At 33.2% G+C, this 20969-nt stretch overlaps 1 protein-coding gene across 5 annotated transcripts in view; it reads left to right on the forward strand.

Annotated features, from left to right (window-relative positions):
- FER (FER tyrosine kinase) overlaps nt 1-20969 on the forward strand; it is a 374252-nt gene that overhangs the window by 158622 nt on the left and 194661 nt on the right. For all 5 annotated transcript variants that reach the window (XM_019727984.3, XM_019727983.3, XM_019727985.3 and 2 more), the window contains one exon: nt 8303-8395. In XM_019727984.3, coding sequence (XP_019583543.2) covers nt 8303-8395 — 93 coding nt within the window. The remainder of the gene's footprint in view (nt 1-8302; nt 8396-20969) is intronic.

Consider the following 20969-nt stretch of genomic DNA (forward strand, 5'->3'; position numbering starts at 1 on the left):
CAAATGCTTAGAACCAGATTGATTTTTTTCTAAAACAGATCTCACAGTTGGATTTTATTTGTTGAGAATAGAAGTGCAATATTATAAGCACCACATTCCTTTATTTAAAATTTATTATTTTCTATTCTTTTATTAAGTCTTAGGATTTTCTTTTAAGTCCTATAGTTTCTGATTCCATTATAAATCAATAAAATCTTAACTGAGCACCTGAAGCTCCAAAAGTTCCCAATTACTAGTTCAAGGAACAAAAGGACCGTTGAACAGATAAGAGAATTATTGATGCATGTACAATATGAGAATACTAAACAGTAGAACCATTCAGGAAACTTTTTAAAGTCAGAAACTTAAAACATTTACAAAAATGAAATACATGCATGGTAGTCTTTATGGTGTCCTTGTGAGGTCCTCTGCAGCAAATAGAAAATCTATAAAACTAACTCCCTTACTCCCCAAACACAATCAACAAAAGAAACCAAAGAAAAAACCAACATAACAAGAATCAAAACTTTTGAGATGTCTGGACTTTAAACTTTTAAATGATCTTCTGAGGAATACAGGCTTTAAACGCTAAAGACTTTTTCTGATAATTGACTGCCTTAGGAAATGGTAGTCAAACACAAGTCTGAACTTTTGATGAATTGTCATACTGAAGACCCTTAAATTGTGTCTATATGTATTTTCCTGGTTTGTGACTAAAAGTAAATAAAACGATAACTGGTGAATGACTGTCTTAATAAAATGCATATGAATTCTACATCCAGTTTGGGTATGGAAAGCCACAAGAGAACATCGCTCTTACCTCATAACCAAAATAAGGCAGAAAAGCTACAAAATAATAGTTAAAAAATATACTCATCAGAGAGCTGAGGATAGGAAAAAACCGAAATGAACCCAAGTCCAGAAAGTGACAAGCTTTTCATAGGGGAAAAGACAAAACCCTGGACTACTTCCATTCATGATGGAACTGTAGGATGAAAGGAACCTGAGGGGAATAAGGACAAATCAATTCCACAAGCTTTAATGAATTTGTAATGATAGTATGTGGGTTGGTGTGACAGATTAGAATCCAGACAAGCCCTACTCACAGTTGGAGGCAGCATCCACTTACCAGCTCTTACTCAAGAGTCTTCTCTGAGGGGAGCAGGGGGTCAGAGAAAGAGACTTGAGAAAGATATTCCAGATGAAATCCTCCCCACACTAAAAAGGTGGTGTGGTGTTATTGGGGGATGGTTGGGGTTCAGCCGGGAAAACAGAGCACTGGGGATTTTCACTGAAAATAACAGCTCCCTCCCAAGCTGATTTTCTGCAGGGAATTCTGGGTCTTCACAGAGTACAGTGCAACTGTCCTCCAGGCTAGGCAAAGGGTAATAGGGCTGAGAGTTAGCGTGTTTCCCCGAAAATAAGACCTAGTCAAACAATCAGCTCTAATGTGTCTTTTGGAGCAAAAATTAATATAAGACCTGCTATTATGTCATGTAATGTCATATTGTATCGTATCATATATCATATCATATCATACATCATGTTAGACCCTGTCTTATAGTAAAATAAGACCAGGTATTATTATGGTATAGTATAGTATAGTATAGTATAGTATAGTATAGTATAGTATAGTATAGTATAGTATAGTAAAGACCCTGTCTTATTTTACTATAAAATAAGACCGGGTCTTATTAATTTTTGCTCCAAAAGATGCATTAGAGCTGATTGTCCGGCTAGGTCGTATTTTTGGGGAAACATGATATCTTCTTAGATATGTGAAGTAGTGAGTGTGACTGGAGAGCAAAGAGAACTACCCCCTACCCGCAAAGATGCAACAAAGCTTGAAGAGATCTATAGTTTCTAAAGTTGGTGGATCAGCTTTGAAGCTTAGGCAGGTTGCTGGAACCTTGTCGGGACTCAAGTTCCATTCCTAGCTGAAGGAAAACTCCTGACTCTAGTTCAAAATATTTGAAGCTGTTGGTGAACTAATTCAATCTAAAGCTGCCTCAAAGGCCAGATCCAATTTACTAACTGCAGCCCTAACTCTGGCAGCCTGACAGAAAAAGTATTTATGCCTCTTTCTTAAGGTAAATATTATTGAATTCAGACTGTACTGTTCTTTTATGCAAACCATCTGACACCCGATTAGGGATTATATGACACACTTAAAAGTAAGAAATGTGATCCATAGACTTAAGAGATAGCATAGATATTGGAATTATCAGACAATGTCTTTAATATAGCTGTTACAAAAATGCTAAGGGATTTAGTGGAAAAGGTAGACAATGTGTATAAATAGATGGGGAATTTTAGCAGCGATTTGGAGACTATAAAAATGGAAATTCTGGAAATGAAAAATACAATATCAGAGCTGAGGAATTTATTAGATGGACTTGTTAATAGACTAGACACAGAGAAGAAAAGATCAGTAAGATGTGAAGACAGGTTGATAGAGAGTACATACCCAAAATGAAACAAAAAGAAGAAAATATAACAGAGTATTTGAGATCATTCATGGGATAATATCAAATGGGTGAACATACATGTAAGTAGAATCTCAGAGGCAGAGGAGAGCCAATGGGAATAGAAAACATTTGAAGAGATAATGGTCAAGTGTTTTGCAATACTTTCAACCCACAAGTCCGCGACACTTAATAAACTCCAAACAGAATAATTCAAAAAAATCTACTTAAATCCTAGCTGATTATAAACGCAGTCAGAGAAAAAAAGACATGTATATGTATTATATGAGTTATTGCTAACTTCATACCAGAAACAATGCAGACCAAAAGACAAAGTGTTGAAAGAAAAAAGAATATCATCAACTTTGAATTCTATATCCATTGAAAATATCCTTTAAAAATGAAGGCAAGCAGTACTTCATACCCACTAGGATGGCTATGATTAGAAAAATGGGAAATAGCATTCGGTGAGGATGTGGAGAAATTGGAAGCAGTGTACCTTGCTGATGGGAATGTAAAATGGTTCTGCTATTGTAGAAAAACAGTTTGGCTTTTCCTCAAAAAGCTAAATGTAGAATTGCCATGTGACCCCACAATTCCACTCCTAGACATATTCGTGAGAAAGTTGGAAACAGGTAGTTAAACAAGTATACATGTTCATAACAGCACTAGTCATGATAGCCAAAAGATGGGAACAGCCTAACTGTCCTTGTCAATATTAGTAAAATCAAAACAATAAAACCTAATATGTGTGAGAATTATTTATAGTAAGGGAGAAAGAGAGGGGGGAAAAAGGGAAATGTAGCTCATAATAGTATACTTTTTCAGAAACTTGAAATGCAGTTATTTACTGAGCAAAGACTATCAGCACTTAAATTGTTGAGTGGTGTACTCACAAGGAAACTGTTTGGTGTGCATCTTGCACTACTGGATAATTTATACAAAGAATATCTTTAGCCATTTTGCTCATATATTTGAGAAAAACACCATGGGATATAAATTGTATTTAGATATTGAGCAGGAAGGAAGGTGATATAGCCTCCTGCTTGGGTCTTGTTTCCCTAGAGACATCATCTTACTTAAGAGATATAGAGTCAAGAAAGCAAGGAAAATGCTATAACATTTCACAATCCTGCTTTCACTAAACTCTATTGTAAATTTCCTTAGCATTCTTATTTTAAGACAAAATTTTAATAATCATTCAAATGTTCCTTTTGCACATTTGGTTTCCAGTTTCATTATTTCAGAATTTGAAAATGCTTGACTTAGCAATGGGGTTGTATTTCTTTTAATAAATATTCTTAATACGCAAGCATAAAAGAAAAAAGACAGCATGACAAACTAGATTACTAGGCAGTGAATATTTCTAAAATGATTTGTCTTCAGTCAGAACCCAATTGCTAAAATAAATCACTTAGAAACTGTTTTAATACTTAAATTCTATATCCTGATGGGACTAGAAACTGTGTATCCTTCATTCTCCCCAGCAAATCAACATCTCGAAAAGACTAAGTTATTTATTTATAAATGCATTCTTTTATGAAGGACATATCAATATTTGCAGCATTTCATTTGCATTATGGAGTCATCAATAGTGTCGAATTTTTGTCAGGAGACCATCTTCTCTGGGGTTATAATTTCCCTGTAGTTATTTCTCACAAAATCCCTTTGGATTTCATGGATGCTTTGCATAAGTAGTCCCAAAGATATTTGGCACTCAGCCCAGAGTTTGAGCATGAATATTGTTATCTTTTTCTTGATTCTTATTGCCTCCTGATTTGAATAAGTATCTGACTGTTCCTACAGGGCCAAATAATCACTTTCATTCTTCCTTCCAAGATTGTTATTAGATTGGGTTTATTTACAGCAGTCTGTGAGAAATAATATTGGGTTATTGTTTTGATGACCTATTATTAAACAAAAAAGTTTTCCAGTGGCACCTTTTACTATAGTTCAACTTCCCATTGGGGTTAAGTTCTGAGGGCACCTGAGGTGGAATGTGACTAAATGCCCTAAGGGAAGTAAGTGATGGCCACCCAGCCTGTTACTAGGGAACTGTCCTGTGGGAGTTTTTTCAATGACCAATGTGATGCAGTTGACTGGGGAGTTGGACAGTGGTTACAGAGTTTTTGAGATGAAGATTTTATCTGATCCAGTGTCGTCTTCTTTATGTATATAGAAACAAGAACCAAGGTAGTTGAGTAATTTACCCAGATTCACACTCTTAATTTTGTCTGACATTACGAATCTTATTATTTTGCCCCTTTGTTAATTTGTAACATGGTGGCACTGTCCTTTGGAAGAGCTGTTAATTTTTGTCAGTCACTCTAATCAGCAAAACCTCATCATGCCTTTTATATCTTTGCCTGTGCGTTACTGGGCAGGTGATGGAAGTAACCTGAGAGCCTGTTTTATGGCAATTTGAGAGTTTTAGTGAAGTGTAATTTCAAAACCTGATAGATATGTTTTTACATTAACTGCAAGTAATTTAGGTATTGTCTCTCATATAGTTTTCTTTAATTGATGATAGGTAAACTTTTAATCATTTTGAAACATTCTCATAGTTTTATAGCTATTGAGAGATCCTGCTTCATTTAATTTTAAAATAATGAATAACTATTCTTAAATGAGATGTGAAACTAATACTGCATGTAAAACTTTTTTTTTTTCAAGATGGATTTATAGCTGTAATTAAAGCATTTTCCTGGGCATCACATTAGAATATTATTTCATAACGTAAGGTATTATCTCATAATATTGCCTCTTCTTTCCCCCATTCAGTGGCCTCCAACTATGTCCACTGTGAGGGGCTGTTTTGTCGTAATTAATCCGTCTCTTTTATCGAGAGAAAGCTCTTTCGCTTGTCAGTACTTGAGGAGGGTAAAATGAGTGTATCATTGCCAACCCTGGCAGGCCTATAGGCAAAATTAGGCATGTATCCATGGTAATTGGAGAGAAGCTTTTTAATTTTAACTTTAATTTTTTAAAGTAGCAATTTAATTCATTGATACAAAAAATCAACCTGTCAGTTAATTCAGCACAGTCTGATGTGTCATTAGGTAGACCATAATTTAAAGCTCATATGTAATACTACTTAGAACAGAGCTTTGGCAAATGAGTTTCATGTTTTATTTGTAGAAATATGGGCACCAAGTGAGCTGACACTGGTGAAGATATTTTATAAACTCTATTTGCATTTGATTATTCCTGTATAAAACATAAGGTCAACCTATTGATTCTGATAATACATTTTGTAGCCGAACCTATTTAAAGAGTACGTTTAAATGAAAGGGTACTTTCACTAATTGTATCCCTTCCAATGCATAATATATTATACTTTCTAACTTATTATACAAGAAGCAATTTTGGAAGTCTTCTTTGCCTCACACCTGGACCCAACCTTTAGACATCTAGTATTAGGTTCTTAAGAAAGAGTTTTTCCTTTTGATATTTTCAAAGGGTTTTTTTTTTTTTTTTTTGGAAATGGTTCTCCTCTTTCCTCTTGCAGGGTTTGATGCTCAAGATGTAGCTTGACGATAGTTATTTTTACAATCTCAGTGAATATTATTAAATCATATACATATAAAATGCTTTCTAATACTTAAAACTCTGCCCTGAATTTTCTCCTTTTCTGTATAACCTCCCATTTCGTTTTCCGTTCTATTCCCATAGTATTCATACATTAGGATCATACTCTGTCTAGTATTTTAAGAGCATTGACTCAGAGGAGAAGCTTAAACTTACAGTAGAGGTGCCTGCTGCTTCCTTGTGAAGCTTTCCTTGCCAAACAGGTGAGGTTAGCATTTTCATTTCCTCTTCCTGTCAGGTGTAGCAGCAGCAAGATCAATAGTAGTGTCACTGCTAATACTAACACCATTGTCCCCTCCACAACCACAGAGAGTCAGGGGGAGAAATTCCCCAAAGGAATGAGAAAAGGTATAAATCAGGCTGGGGAGTAAAAATACTACAGTGACTGCAGCACTTTCCAATATGTGTGCTTCACACCATCATATATTTTTTCATAATTCTAATTGTAAAACAACTGCTATATATGCCTCACTCCCCACTCTTTCATTCTGCACATCTTGCCTGTACCAATTTTTTTTTAAATCATTTTTTACCTTTCCAAGCGTTTTTATTTCAGAAAACTTCTCAAGCACCAGAAATAGATTACAAAACAAAACAAAACAACCCAAAACACCCATGTTGAAGCAAGACTTGCTTTAAAGAAAGGTCACTATACTCCTTCGGTACTGCAATGCTGTCTTTCCTTCAGTATTTCTTGTGGCTCAGTTAAAATGATTTTTTACTAAAAAGTTAAACTGAAGCTGCAGCTAGGATTAAGGCAATAAAGTACATTCTCACGTCCCTAAGGTGATAACTGTTTGTACCACGGTAAAGATTTATTTTGTTAAAGAAAATTTTATTAAATATTTACGTGCTGTAACATGTTAATTTTTAATCACTTGTAGTAATTTATTTGGAAGTACTCTCTAAGGAAGGTTTGTATCATTTTTTCCATTTTTATAGATGATTGAACTGAGGTATATTAGATAGTGACTTACATGGGCTTATAAGCAAGTTCGTAATGTAAGTGGTGTTGATGAAAAAGATGTTGAGATTATTTGTTCTGTTAGGTTATTGTATGATTATTTTAAATGATTAATATGCATCTGTTTATAGAATAATAACTATTAGTACCACAACAATTAGAATGAAAAGTAAATAAAATGAAAGTAGGTAAATGGAGAGACAAAGATTGAATTTCAGATTTGAGTTTGAGCCTATCAGGTGGCGTCCGGCCCCAAATGTCTACCTTTACTATTATATATACAGAGACATAGGCTGCGCATTGGAGACCAAGGAAACAAATGATGTGATTTGTGGCCTGCTTTAGTCATGTCCCACTGACAAGTAAAATTAAGCATCACTACTGATGGAAGACACATGGAAATACAGTACTTGGCCGTAGGCTGTCTTGTTCTTTTGTCTGCTGCTAATGAATAGTTGAAATGTGGTGTTTATTGGAACATTAACTAATGCTTCCATTACAAACCCTCACACATGCTTGCTATCGTTCTTCTTTTAACCTCTTAGTTCTCATTTTTTTCCTCCTTCTTTTCTTTTTTTCTACCTTCTTCCCTACCCCATTCACTTGCTTTTGTAAAATGGGTCTAAAAATTTAAAATCTTAGGGAAAAGTTTCCTTCCGTTGTGGTATATGATACTCAGAAATATACATCCGACAGCAAAGCGCAATCTGGATTGACTTTCCTTAGCGGCAGTTCTGCCACTACCTTCTTCGTATCTTACTTTCTCCTTTTCTGTTGTCATCATCATCATGTGAAACTTGAGGAAACTTCCCAGTTACTGAAGTGGAATTCACTTTCTAACAATATGTTCCATATAATTCTCCTGTTTTTTTCCCTATTATTATTATTATTATTATTTTATTTATTTTTATTGAAAATCCCACACAACTCCAGTGCTATGTGAAGTCTTCTGTGTTAGGCTGGTTCTTTCTAGCTTGTGTCTTTCTTCCTCCCCCTGCATGTTAATACTTGGTTTTTCCATAAATTTTCTTTGCATTTCTTATTTTCGCTCATCTCATGAATTTCTATTTCTTTTTTTCCGCCCAAATCAAGACATTTATGGAGGGAACGGGAAAGTAAAATGCTATAGAGTTTATTTGCATTTGGTTATTTGTCATCTTTAATGTCAGGAGGTTGACATTTTATTTAGTCAGAAGACATGATGGACAGACAGGAGCTGTGCGCAAATACCTAAATTTCTAGCATAACTGTGTGTGTATACTGGATAGTTTACTGTTGCTGAAGGCTTCTTTCTTAATCTCTCCAGGAAAGAAAGGAGAGGATATCCAAATTTGAGTCTATTCGTCATTCAATTGCTGGAATAATTAGGTCTCCAAAATCTGCATTGGGCTCTTCAACAGTAAGTAGGATGAACTCTATATGCTATTGAAAATAGTCATTGTCTAGTTTCTTTCTGATATCCAATGAATATCATATGTAAATTTATACTTACAAATGGAAAAGTGAGTACGTATTTTAATTTTTTTGTATGTATATGGAAATGTGCATATATGTATATAGTAAAACTGCATGTAACCTTGATGTAGGGCGGAAACAAATAAACTTGTATTTATAGATTTGTTTGTACTACAAAAAATGATTACAAGCAACATTTTATGTATTTTGGGATTATATTAGAAGAACACTATAAACAAATTTCTAGTGAAACATTTTTATCATAGAGATTATTATATATGTATTTTTACATGTATCTGTTTATATGTGTGCATATTTTTAGAACATTAAATTATAAAATTGATGTCTGAAATTTGGGTTTGGCATATTACATTGGTGCATAGAATGTTAGTTATCCCTAGTAATAGTGACTATAGCCAAGCAAGAGAAAAAATATTCTTATCCCCGTTATAGAGTAAAAATATAAAGTATTTTTTCACTTCCTTACCTTTAAAACTTTACCAACCTTTTTATTCTTACCATGCCTTACTGACAATAGAGCTTTCCAATGCTATATTATTGAATGATAGTCAACACAATAATATTTAGTACAAATAATTACTTGCTTTCCCCTTCTGTCTAAGTTTTTACATAATAATATCTTAATGTTATGTCTTACTTTTTAAAAGTTTTACTCTTTAAGGTGATGTGACCTAATCTTTGTTAGAGAAAGAAAGTATTTCCTAACCATAGATTAGCTAAATGTCCATTCCCATTTTGAATTCATTTGCTATAATTCCTTTTTCGTGTGTAAAACATATTCCCATATGTATTCCACTCAAGCAACAATCTTTTATGTACAGTTGAGACAAGCATCAAGTATTTGAATTAACGAAAAAGAAGAAAATTATATTTTTATATAAAAAGAAGAAAATTGTATTTTCTACCTATATATTAGCCTTTGATATTGTCATTGTCACTTGACATACTGTACAGACATGTTAAATGGAAATATGGAGGGAGCTGAACTAATGCAGACCATCTCATGTGGCATTAAATAGCAAATGACAATAAAAATAATTATAGGCAACAGTTATATGATAGAGTCAGCCTCCTGCAAGACCCATCACCTACTCTTATTTTCTCAAGTTAATGATTTACAATTTTACAGATAAATAGTAGTTCATAGGACTTGGTTTATTGTGATTTGACATTCAAAATAAAGTATAGAAGACGATTAAGAATTTATGACAAGTTCTAGAGACTGTACGAGGACAGTTTTCCATAACTTTTATTTGAAGGAACAGTTCTTGAAATGAAATATTAAAAAACAGTTTTAAAAAAAATAAAGATAGTTCTTGAAAAGAAATGTTGAAATACCTCAGTGAGCCCTCCATAAAATTATTTAACATTAAAATGCGTCCATGAAATACATGGCATAGTTAAGTTGTCATTAACTCACCTTTTTTTCAGTTAGATCAGAGGACTTTGTGCCAGCAGCTAACAGCAGTTTATCGGTGAGCTAATGTACGAAAGGTGCTCCCTACCTCAGTTTTAATTTCTGTGTGATGTTAAGATCAAGCTTGACTTGAATAACATGTTTTAAATACTTGAGAACCAAAACCCATTAAAAACTCAAGGTTTCTTTCAGCCTTATTCTTAGATGTAAAGGAAGGAGAGTGGAATTTAGAGCTTCAGAAGTTTATCTAGTGACAGATAGAATTCTGTGATTGTGGAGCTAGGCTACCACTCCTTGTGTGTGTTTGTCTGTTTGTTTTCCCCACCATCTGGGATGCTTAAGAACCTCGTGCCCTCAGTACAGGTGTCTAGGGGTGCAACGGTGGCTTCTGAGACTTCACGTTACTTACATCACTTTGAGCTAATAGTTATGGGAACTTCAGCTTTTGGCTATAGCCAGAGGCTGTTTTGATAAATCAGGGTTGATCAGAGGATGAGGGATGTTTTGTCGTTTAAGACACATTGATTTACATCTAGAAACTGAGAGAAATCCAGTTAGCTTCAGTTGGCTATCTGAAAAATATGTCAAGTATAATATGCACATTTTTAATAAATTAATGATACAAATCATAACTTTTTAAATCTCTGAAGGTATTTATTTACGTTATTTTCTCCGTTTAAAAATGGACTTTGCCTTATTCTTAAATAAAATTACTAAATTGACAGTGATTGATGTAGGTAAACGTTTGGTATTTGCAAACTGCCTTTACCTGAAATGAATTGAAGTACTTTTCCCACAAAATATGCACTTCATTCAAATATACATTGTGATCTGTTTTTTTTTTAAATAATCAACACACTTGAAGCTATGAAATGCCCATTTCTTCTAAGAAAATGTTCCCTTTGTAACTGAGAATTCTAGAGAATGATTACTTCCTCAGGACTCAGCCAATCACATTTGTATCTTCATGAAGGCAATCATTATTTCTATCAGTTAAGTTCCCTTTGGTATTTCCTGATTTATTTAGAAATCTCACGAACTAAAAAGATTGAGGGAGTCTGTGGTTTATGATGCTGCGGTACACTATGAATAAATGTACACAACTATTTTTCTAAGGCATTAAGTATCCTATGTATTTGAAGAAGGTGGTTTTTTTCCCCCCCTCAAATACATGGGTAATTAAGGTTTTGAGTTTTAATGTGAATGTGAAGGTTTCATTTGTCAGGCCTGATAATCTAAGATGTATAACAATTTGGAAACTACTTAATCATAATTTAAATTTTTTTCTGACATAATACAGGACTTTTTATATTCTAATTTAGTAAAGTAAAATAGAAGGAACATTTTTAATTGCTGTAAATGTTTTTTTCTCTATAAAACCTTTAAAACATGTTACAAAAAGACGTGATTAAGCATATTTAAAATATTTTATTAAGATATACTTCACATAACATAAGATTCACTGTTATAAATTGTATAAATTAATTGTTTTTAGTATGCTCACTGTGTTGCACAACCATCATCAATACTTCCAGAACATTTCAATTTTCCCAACAAGACACTCCATACCTATTAACAGTCAGTCTCAATTCCTCTTTTTTCCCATTTTCTGGCAATCACTAATCTACTTTTGATCCCTATGGATTTGCCTATTCTGGACATTTTACATGAATAGAATTATGTAATATATGACTTTTTGTGTCTAGTTTCTTTCGATTAGTATAATGTTTTCAAGGTTCTTCCATGTTGTGACAGTACTTCATTCCTTTTATGATTGAATAATGTTCCATTGCATGGATTTATCACATGTTGCTTATCCATTTATCAGCTAATGGACATTTGGATTGTTTCTACTTTTTAGCTATTATGAATACTGCTGAAGGCAACATTCATGTACAAAGTTTTATGTGAACGTATGTTTTCAATTCTCTCAATTTTATACCTATGAATTGCTGGGTCATGTGGTAATTCTATGTTTAAGTTTCTGAGGAATTGCCAAACTGTTTTCCACAGTGGCTACACTACTTTACATTCTCACCAGCAATATATGAATGTTCCAGTTTATCCACAATCTCATCAATACTTATTTTCCTTTTTTTTTTTTTTTTAAATTATAGGCATCCTACCGTGTTTCCCTGAAAACAAGACCTAGCCGGACAATCAACTCGAATGCATCGTTTGGAGCAAAAATTAATATAAGATCCAGTCTTATTTTACTATAATATAATATAAAATAATATAATGATGGGGTCTTATATTAATTTTTGCTCCAAAAGATGCATTAGAGCTGATTGTCCGGCTAGGTCTTATTTCGGGGAAATATGATATAGACATGAAATAGCATCTCATTGTGGTTTTTATTTACTCTTTCCTAATGACTAATGATGTTAAGCATCTTTTCATATGCTTATTGGCCACTTATGTATGTTCTTTGGAGATATGGCTGTTCGTATTCTTTGCACATTTTAAAATAATTGGAATGCTTTTTTTGTTGTTGAATTATAAAATTTCTTTGTATATTTTTGGACAGAAGCCCCTTTTCAGATATACAGTTTGAATTTCTTTTTCTCATTTTGTGGATTGTCTTTTCACTTTCTTGATTGTGTTCTTTGACACAAGTTTTTAATTTTTACAAAGTCCAATTTATTTTTCTTTGATGTCACATGCTTTTGGTGTCATATATATAAAAAGAAAATATTGTCTAATCCAAGGTCATGCAGATTTTCACTTTTGTTTCCTCCTCAGAGTTTTATAGTTTTAGCTCTTACATGGAGGTCTTTGATCCATTATGAGTTAATTTTTGTATGTGGTGTGAGGTAGAGGTCCAAATTCATTCTTTCGTATGTGGAAGCATATTTAATTTAAAATCTTAATAGCAACAACTCTGAAATCACTATTTCTCTATTCAAATGAACATACAACAATTGGAACTTTAAAACATAATTGTAGATGAAGCAATACATTGCAGTATACGTAGGGAAATGAAACTTTGAACTAATCATAATAATATTTCCATTGGACTTGCCATAGCTATTTATTTCAACGTTTTTTACAGTGTGGCTAAAATGTAGAGCTGTCTTTGAAGACAGTCTAATGGAACACTTCAATCAACAGTCTTGATGGAAGGAAGAATGTAAGATAGTTAGCTGATAAATGATTTATTGTTATGACCAGAGTAGTATTATAATATATTATATGAGCTCCACGCAGGTGCTCTTTTTTTCAATGTAAGAAAGGCGTTAAGTAACATATTAGTACCTCAGGGCACTTAGAATTGCTCGACATGCATTTTTCCAGTGCTGCAGGAGGTTATAATTTTGCTTTGAGAACTCTTTCTCAGAGACTGCTTCTGAATTCAGGGCCAGGGGTATTAGAATTAACTGCATAATCTGAAAGCCTACTGGCAATCATGAGGGTCCATTTCCATTAGAAGTCTTTTAAACCACATTATATTTAATAAAATTTGTTCTAGTCATGCCAAGAGTGCTGCCTTTCTCCAGAACCATCTTTTTACTGCAGAATTTCTGTAAGTGGCTGAGCAAACAACTTGGGGCTTCATCTTATAGCCCCTGTGACTACTAGTTGTATCACTGATCTGTGGAGTGTATAACACCCTTTCCCTGGTAGCACTCTTTGAAAAATGTTCTTTAAAACCAGAATAAAGCACATTTTGGTCCAAATAATTGTTTTTTATACATCGGACGAATTATAAAATTGTTCAACTCTTGTCTCCTTAAAATTCATATTTTTCTATACTCTACTGGCATATGTTATTTTAATTTTAGAATTACTTTGTATTAGAATTTAAAAAATAAAAATATTGGAAAATAAAGATGTGCTTCCATTATATTGAAAATATAGTAAATAAGATTTACTTGCTTCTTTTTAGAAAGTTATAATTCAGCTATATTTAAGTTGTATATCTGTTATAATGTTAGTATTATAATGCTTGGCTTCCACCATTGAAATAGGGGAGTGTAGTTCATTTCATGCATAGCATGATAAACTGCTTTTGTTTTCTAGTGTTTCCTTCAAGAATAGCAGATTGACCTTATACTTCCTCTAAACAAGGCATGGTGTTAAATTCAGATTGAATATCCGTAGTTGTCTTCCTTTATTCTTAAGGTGTTAATTGAATTGACCTTACTGCATTTTCCCCCCAGACCCTAAGATGTAGAAAAAAATGAGAAACAAAGGAAAATAAAAATCAATTTTTTTTGTATAGTATCACTGCCATACATACACTGAATTCTCCTATATAGTCAGTCATGTTTAGGAAAACTTAATACTATGCTCAGAATTGCAGATTTTGAATCACTAACATTAACACACATAGTTTTCAAGAAGGGCTTATCAGGATTTATTTTCTATAATTTCACTGTATATGGCACAAATTTGTCCTTTTACATTTGCTCAGATGAATAAAACAAATGAGCCAGATCATGTTAGACTGATAACTGTATTCTATACAAGTAATTCCAACTTGATAAATGTTTAAATTTACTGAAGTATGATTACATACTGACTTATTAGAGTAATCTGATAATAGTTTTAGTTGAGATGTGTTTATGAAATTAGCACTGAATACAGTTAATTGACTGAAACGAGTTATAGGTATTGGAGCATGTTTTAGGTATAATATTGTATGAGCCTAAGGAAAGAATATTTGATATTGAAAAAATACAACAGAAGAAAACGCAGTGAAGTGATCAGGCAAAAGGATGAATGAGAGTACAAACATAATTGGAAAAGGTACATGGATAAAAATAACAAAGAAAAGAAAATGATTACTAATGAAGAGACGCTGAATAAGGGAACTAAAGACACAAGGAAAAAACAAACAAACAGGAAATCAGAAGGTATAGAAGGAAGCAGAACTATTAGACCAAAAATGGAAGACCTTTTAGAAAATATGTTTTCATAGAGATAGTGTCTCTAATGAGAGATCTAAGAACATCGACAAAAAGTCAATCAAGGAAACAAAGTTGTAGAAGTAAGGTAATATTTGAGTTTGGTTTAGAAGGAATTGTGTATACAAGAATTAAAATCTTTGACCAGCATGTAAGTCTGCTTAGTCAGTATGCTAGACAACAGTTACATTATTAGCTAAAATAAAGACTAAATATAAATACTAAACAAACTCAAGATCTCAAAAAGCACAAAACATTGTTAATTAAGAAATTTATGAATAGAGTTTTGTTGCTAGTTTCGTTGTGGAAAGTAAGCATTAGGTAAAGAATCTTTGTTTTGGTTAAAAATACCAGTGCATGAAAAAATGATCAATTCTACTTTATTACTAAAAAAATTAGAATTTGTAGACTTAAGATAGACTTTAGCCTGTTAAAAACAATACCAGTGCTCTAATTAATTTATATCCTATCTGCTTAGCCTGAAGGCCAATGATCATGAGTATCAAATATCCAGAATATTATTTTTTTATTGTTTTAAGAATTAACTCACTCAATAAATTCAAAATGTAACTATTTAGAAATTTGAAAAAAAAGTGGAAGAACATTATTATTCACGTTTTCATTTTATGTTAAGTGCTTATTCAACTACCAAACCCTCAATGGTATAAAATGCACTTTTCCTATCTCTGGTTACATTTCCCTTTTACTGAAAATAGCTTTTACTACAATTACGCAGATTCCTATTCAAGAGACCAGTATTTCTCACCTTTTGCAAGTGATTGGTGGTTCTCTTACTCTGATTGTATGACATTTAATTCTTAATCTCCTCCAAAAATTTCCCAGTAATATATAATTTAAAAATTAAAGGGATCTTTGGGAAATTTTTGAGAAATGTTTAGAATCCTGTGACTGACTTGTAGTCACCCCAATATATTATTAAACTAGATTTAAAATATAATTATTTAAAATATAGTATTTAAATTAGAAATAGCTCATAACTTAGATTATTAAATTAATAACTCAATTTATATAATAGAAAAGATGATTAAGTATTTTATACTCATTAAAAATTCATAAATTTTAGTTGGTGTTGAAGTTTTATTTAGCTTTTTAAAGATCATTGAGAGGTTTACTTGAATGTTTTCCCATGCTCTTTTATTGTAGTTTTTTAAAAAATGTTTTTTAGTTGGGTGCTTAATTTTAATAGAATTCAGACTTTGATTTTTTTTTTTTAATACTTTGTCTCCCAAAAAGGAGCTCATCTTGCACTCAAATGTTTGAGGTAAAGACATACAAATCTTCATTACATAGGTGGAAAGTAGCCTGAACTAGGTTAAGGGAAAAAAATGCCTATTATACTTTCCCCAAGGAAAAAAAATATTTTCATTTTTTAGTGCTGACTCCTCACTACCTCTTCATTTAGACCAATCTAAGTGCAGCATGTATATGCTGGAATATTCTTTAAGACCAAAGCCAAAGGAAAATATCTAACTAAACAGCCCAGTCAATCAGGAAAGTTTGTCTTGTGAAATATAACTTACAGGTATTGGATTAACTATAAGTTTAAAAATGGAGGTTTCCCTTCCACAACATCTTTGGCAAAAATTTCAGATAACTTATCTACAAGGGAAAAATCTTTTCTCACTGAGGCTTATAAAGATGTGCTATTTGAGGTAAAAATCTTCATTTCATTTTTGGCGTCTTTATGACAGCTCTTGTGATGTTGGATTTTGTGGCTGATACATCCTACATTCTATTACTAAAGTTTGCAAAATTGTATTTGAATTTCATTGAAATCATATTAATAAAAATTTTCCTTCCAATGCTCTGGAAAAGACTTTGAAAGACCTGATAGACCCAGACGGGGGATAGGTATTACCTTTCCCTGTGTTTGTGTGTGCACACAACTATACACAGATATACAATGGGAGTAAGTTCAGCCTACGTTTTAGAACAGTGTTGTCTAGGGGGTGGGGAACAACAGGTCCCTAAGTTTTCTTTCCTACCCAAAAGATCCTAATAAATCCAAAGAACTGGAGTGTAATCCTTTTGAAGCAGCAATATAGGTTCCTTCTTATTCATTCTTTAAAAAAAAACAAACTTAGATGTTCTTTGAAATGTTTTTTCTCTCCTCCCCAAACATATTTCTTACCTTCAAATTCTTCAATGAATTTCTCAGAGTATTAGCTGAGCTTTTGTACTTCAAATGCCCTTCTGCATTAATGAATTCTCCAGGCTCTGCATTCTCTCAATTCTAAATGAATCAAAATTTGTGTGGGTAGGTTGACTAGTACAAGAAATCAAGCACGACACTTTTCTTTGTGATACTTTTCTATTATGTAGGACTTTTTGAGAGATAGTGATGAAAACAAGTTCTTTACAAAGAGGTAATATTGAATTTCTTATTTTATTGATTTTTTTTCCCAGAGGAAAAAAAATCAATGAAACACTTTTGCCATTGGTGAGACTTGGCAATATTTCTATTATAGTAGAAATTTTAATATTTAATATAAGGAGATACACTGTGATAAAATTTTGTAAAAGAAATAGTCATTTTGACTATCTACTTTAAGAATTGTAAACTATTAATATATATAAGAAGTTAATTTTGTGTAGATTATGCAATGTGGCTGGTTCTTTATACAATTTGTTCTTTAAACCCATTTTTGGGAATGTGATTTCAATCTTTGGGGAAATACTATATTTGTCATAATTAGTATTAAAAAAGGCTTATTTAGCTTACCAAAAATGTCCATGTACAGTCCTACCATGTATACTTTTAAAGAATAAAGAATGTCATAAGTGGTAGCAGTAGAAACCAAAATGGGGACCCTTCTTTGAAGTCTATTTGGCATTTTCCTTTTTTTCATATCAATAATATGGGTCTGAGATACCATAAAATGGAACTTCGATTAACAAGTTTTGGGTCTCTTCAGTGGTACAAAACAGTGGAGGCTATCTTTAAAACTCATTACCACAAAGATACCGTACTTTTTCCCTACATGCAGTTCATAATATTAGTTTGAAAAACCTCATGTGTGAATATTTTCGTTTTATGTATTGTTAAGTCTCATTTTTCCAGTTTATGACCTAAATGAGGCATTGTGCATATTGTATTTTGAGAACCTAAAAAGTTATTGCACATTATTATACCTTACCCATAAAGTACTCTTACCACCTGGAACAATATAGTTCCTCAGGATGATTAAAAACAAACAAACAAACAAACAAACAAACAAAGTTTTACTTGTAATCATAAAATGTATGATTCCATCTATTATCAATTAAAAGCATTTCAAGGAAATATAAGCAGCTCTTAGCTATCTCTGCTATTTGGTATTAGCATTTGGCCTCCTAAAGTGACAGATAATTTGCTTTTCCTGCTGTGCACATGGCTTATATTCTTTCCTTGTTTTTGCCATATGTTTCTAATTGCATGTTGGTGGTTTTCAGTGGTGCTATTTTTCCTGAGGCTTTATCTGCCATTGCTGTGTAGGATCAGGACCATCCATGTGGCAGAGGTTAAGAAGTCAGGGGAATGACTAGAAGAATGCTAAGGCAGAGCAGCAAGGCGGCATCAAATCAGTCCTTAGGTGGTGCTCCTGGAACATAGGATATGGACAGTCCACAGCCTGTGTAATAAAGAGTTTTTGCAATAAAAAATAATTTTTTTAAAAAGAAATTTTAATAAAAATATAGCTAACATACAATATTATGTTAGTTTCAGATGTACACCATAATTATCCAACATTTATAGACCTAAAGAAGTGGTCACCATGATAAGTCCAGCAACTATCTGACACTGTACCATGCTGTCACAATATTATTGACTATATTCCCTATGCTGTACATTATGTCCCATAACATGTTTTACACCTGGAAATTTGAACCTCTTATTTCTCTTTACCCTCCCCCCCTTTTTAAATTTTTCAATTACAGTTGACATTCAACATTATTTTAACTTCTGGTGTACAGCATAGTAGTTAGTCATTTATAAAATTTAAGAAGTGATCCAATCCCCCTGACTAGTCTAGTACCCACCTGGCACTATACATACTTATTACCATATTATTGACTACATTTCTTATGCTTTATTTTGCATCCCCATGACTATTCTATAACTACCAATTTGTACTTCTAATCCCTTCACCTTTTTTATTCTGCCCTCCCAACCCACCTCCCATCTATCACTCTGATAAATCTAGTACCCATCTGACACCATATATTGTTATTACAATATTATTGACTATATTCCTCATGCTATACACTACATCCCCTTGACTACTTTGTAACAACCAATTTGTACTTCTTAATCCCTTTCCCTTTTTCACCTACACCCCCAACCGCCCTCCCATCTGGGAACTATCAAAATGTTCTCTGTATCTATGAGTTTGTTGCTGATTTGTTTGTTTGTTTATTTTGTTCTTTAGATTCCACATATAAGCAAAATCATATTGCATCTGTCTTTCTCTGTCTGACAAACTTCACTCAGCACAGTACCCTCCAGGTCCACCCATGCCGCTGCAGATGGGAAGAACCCATTTCCTTCCATAACTGAGCAATATTCCATTGTATATATGTACTTCCTACCATTTGTTTATCTGTTCATCCAGGCTGCCTCCACATCTTGGCCATTGTGAACGATGCTGCAATGAACATATATATAGATGCACACATTTTCTTGAAATAGCATTTTGGGTTTCTTTGGATAAATACCCAGAAGTAGGAATTTACTGGGTCCTTCTTTGTCACTTGTTATACCTTTTGTTTTAAAGTCTGTTTTATGTGGTATAAGTATGGCTACTTTAGTTTCTTTCTTTTTTTTTTTTTTTTTCCATTTTCATGAAATATCTTTTTCCATCCCTTTAATTTCCATCTGAGTGTCTTTCAATCTGAAGTGATTCTCTTGTAGGCGGCATCTGTAAGGATTTCATTTTCTTATTCATTCAGCCCTCTATGTCTTTTGATCAGAGCATTTAACCATTTACACTGAAAATAATTGTTGGTAGATATGTAGCTATTGCCATTTTATCATTCATAATTTTGATGTTTTCTCTCCAGTCTTAAAGAAGTCCCTCTAAGATTCCTTGTAATACTAGTTTGGTGGTGATGAACTCCTTTAGTTTTTTCTTGTCTGGGAAGCTATTTATCTGTCCTTTTATTCTAAAGGATCACCTTGCTGGGTAGAGTACCCTTGTTTGTAAATGCTTGCTTTTCATCACTTTGAATATTTCCTGCCAATCCCTTCTAGCCTGAAAGTTTCTGTTGAGAAATTAGCTGATAGTCTTAGGGGAGCTCCCTTGCAGGTAACTGTTTTTCTCTTGCTGATTTTAGGATTCTCTCTTTGTCTTTAACTTTGGCCTTTTAATTATGATGTGTCTTGGTGTGGGCCTGTTTGGGCTCATCTTATTTGGGACTCTCTGTGCTTTCTGGGCTTGTATGTTTATTTCCTTCACCAGGTTAGGGAAGTTTTCTGTCATTATTTCTTCAAATAGGTTTTCGATTCCTTGTTCTCTCTTTTCCTTCTAATACCCCTATGATGCGAATGTTGGGACCTTGATGTTGTCCCAGAGGCCTGTAAGCTATCCTCATTTTTTTTTTTTTTTTTTGGATTCTTTTTTCTTTTTACTGTTCTGTTTTCTGCTACCTTGTCTTCTAAATCACTGATTCGACCCTCTGCTTCATCTGATATAGTCTCGATTCCCTCCAATGTATTCTTCATTTCAGTTATTGTATTTTTTTACTTCTGACTGGTTGTTTTTTATGTTTTCTATCCCCATTTTTTACATTTCCTATCTTTTTGTTGAAGTTCTCCTTGAGATCATTGAACATCCTTATAACCAGTATTTTGAATTCTGTGTCTGGTAGATTGCTTGTCTCCATTTTGTTTAGCTTATTTTTTACTGAAACTTTGTTTTGTGTGTTTTTTTGTTGTTGTTTGTTTGTTTGTTTTATTTGGGACGTGTTTCTTTGTCTCCCCATTTTGGCTGGATCACTCTGTTTGTTTCTATGTATTATGTAGGGCTGCCATGCCTTCCAGTCTTAGTACAGTGGCCTTATGTAGTAGGTGTCCTGTGGAGACCAGTGGTCCAGTCTCCCTCTTACAGTTGAGCCTTGGTTGCTGTTTGCACATCAATGGGAGTGATTGCCCCTCGGGCTGATTGGTTGTG

This window comes from Rhinolophus sinicus, chromosome 3 (genome assembly GCF_057876585.1).
Source record: "Rhinolophus sinicus isolate RSI-liver-muscle chromosome 3, RSI-T2T, whole genome shotgun sequence".
In the NCBI taxonomy this organism is placed as follows: Eukaryota; Metazoa; Chordata; class Mammalia; order Chiroptera; family Rhinolophidae; genus Rhinolophus; species Rhinolophus sinicus.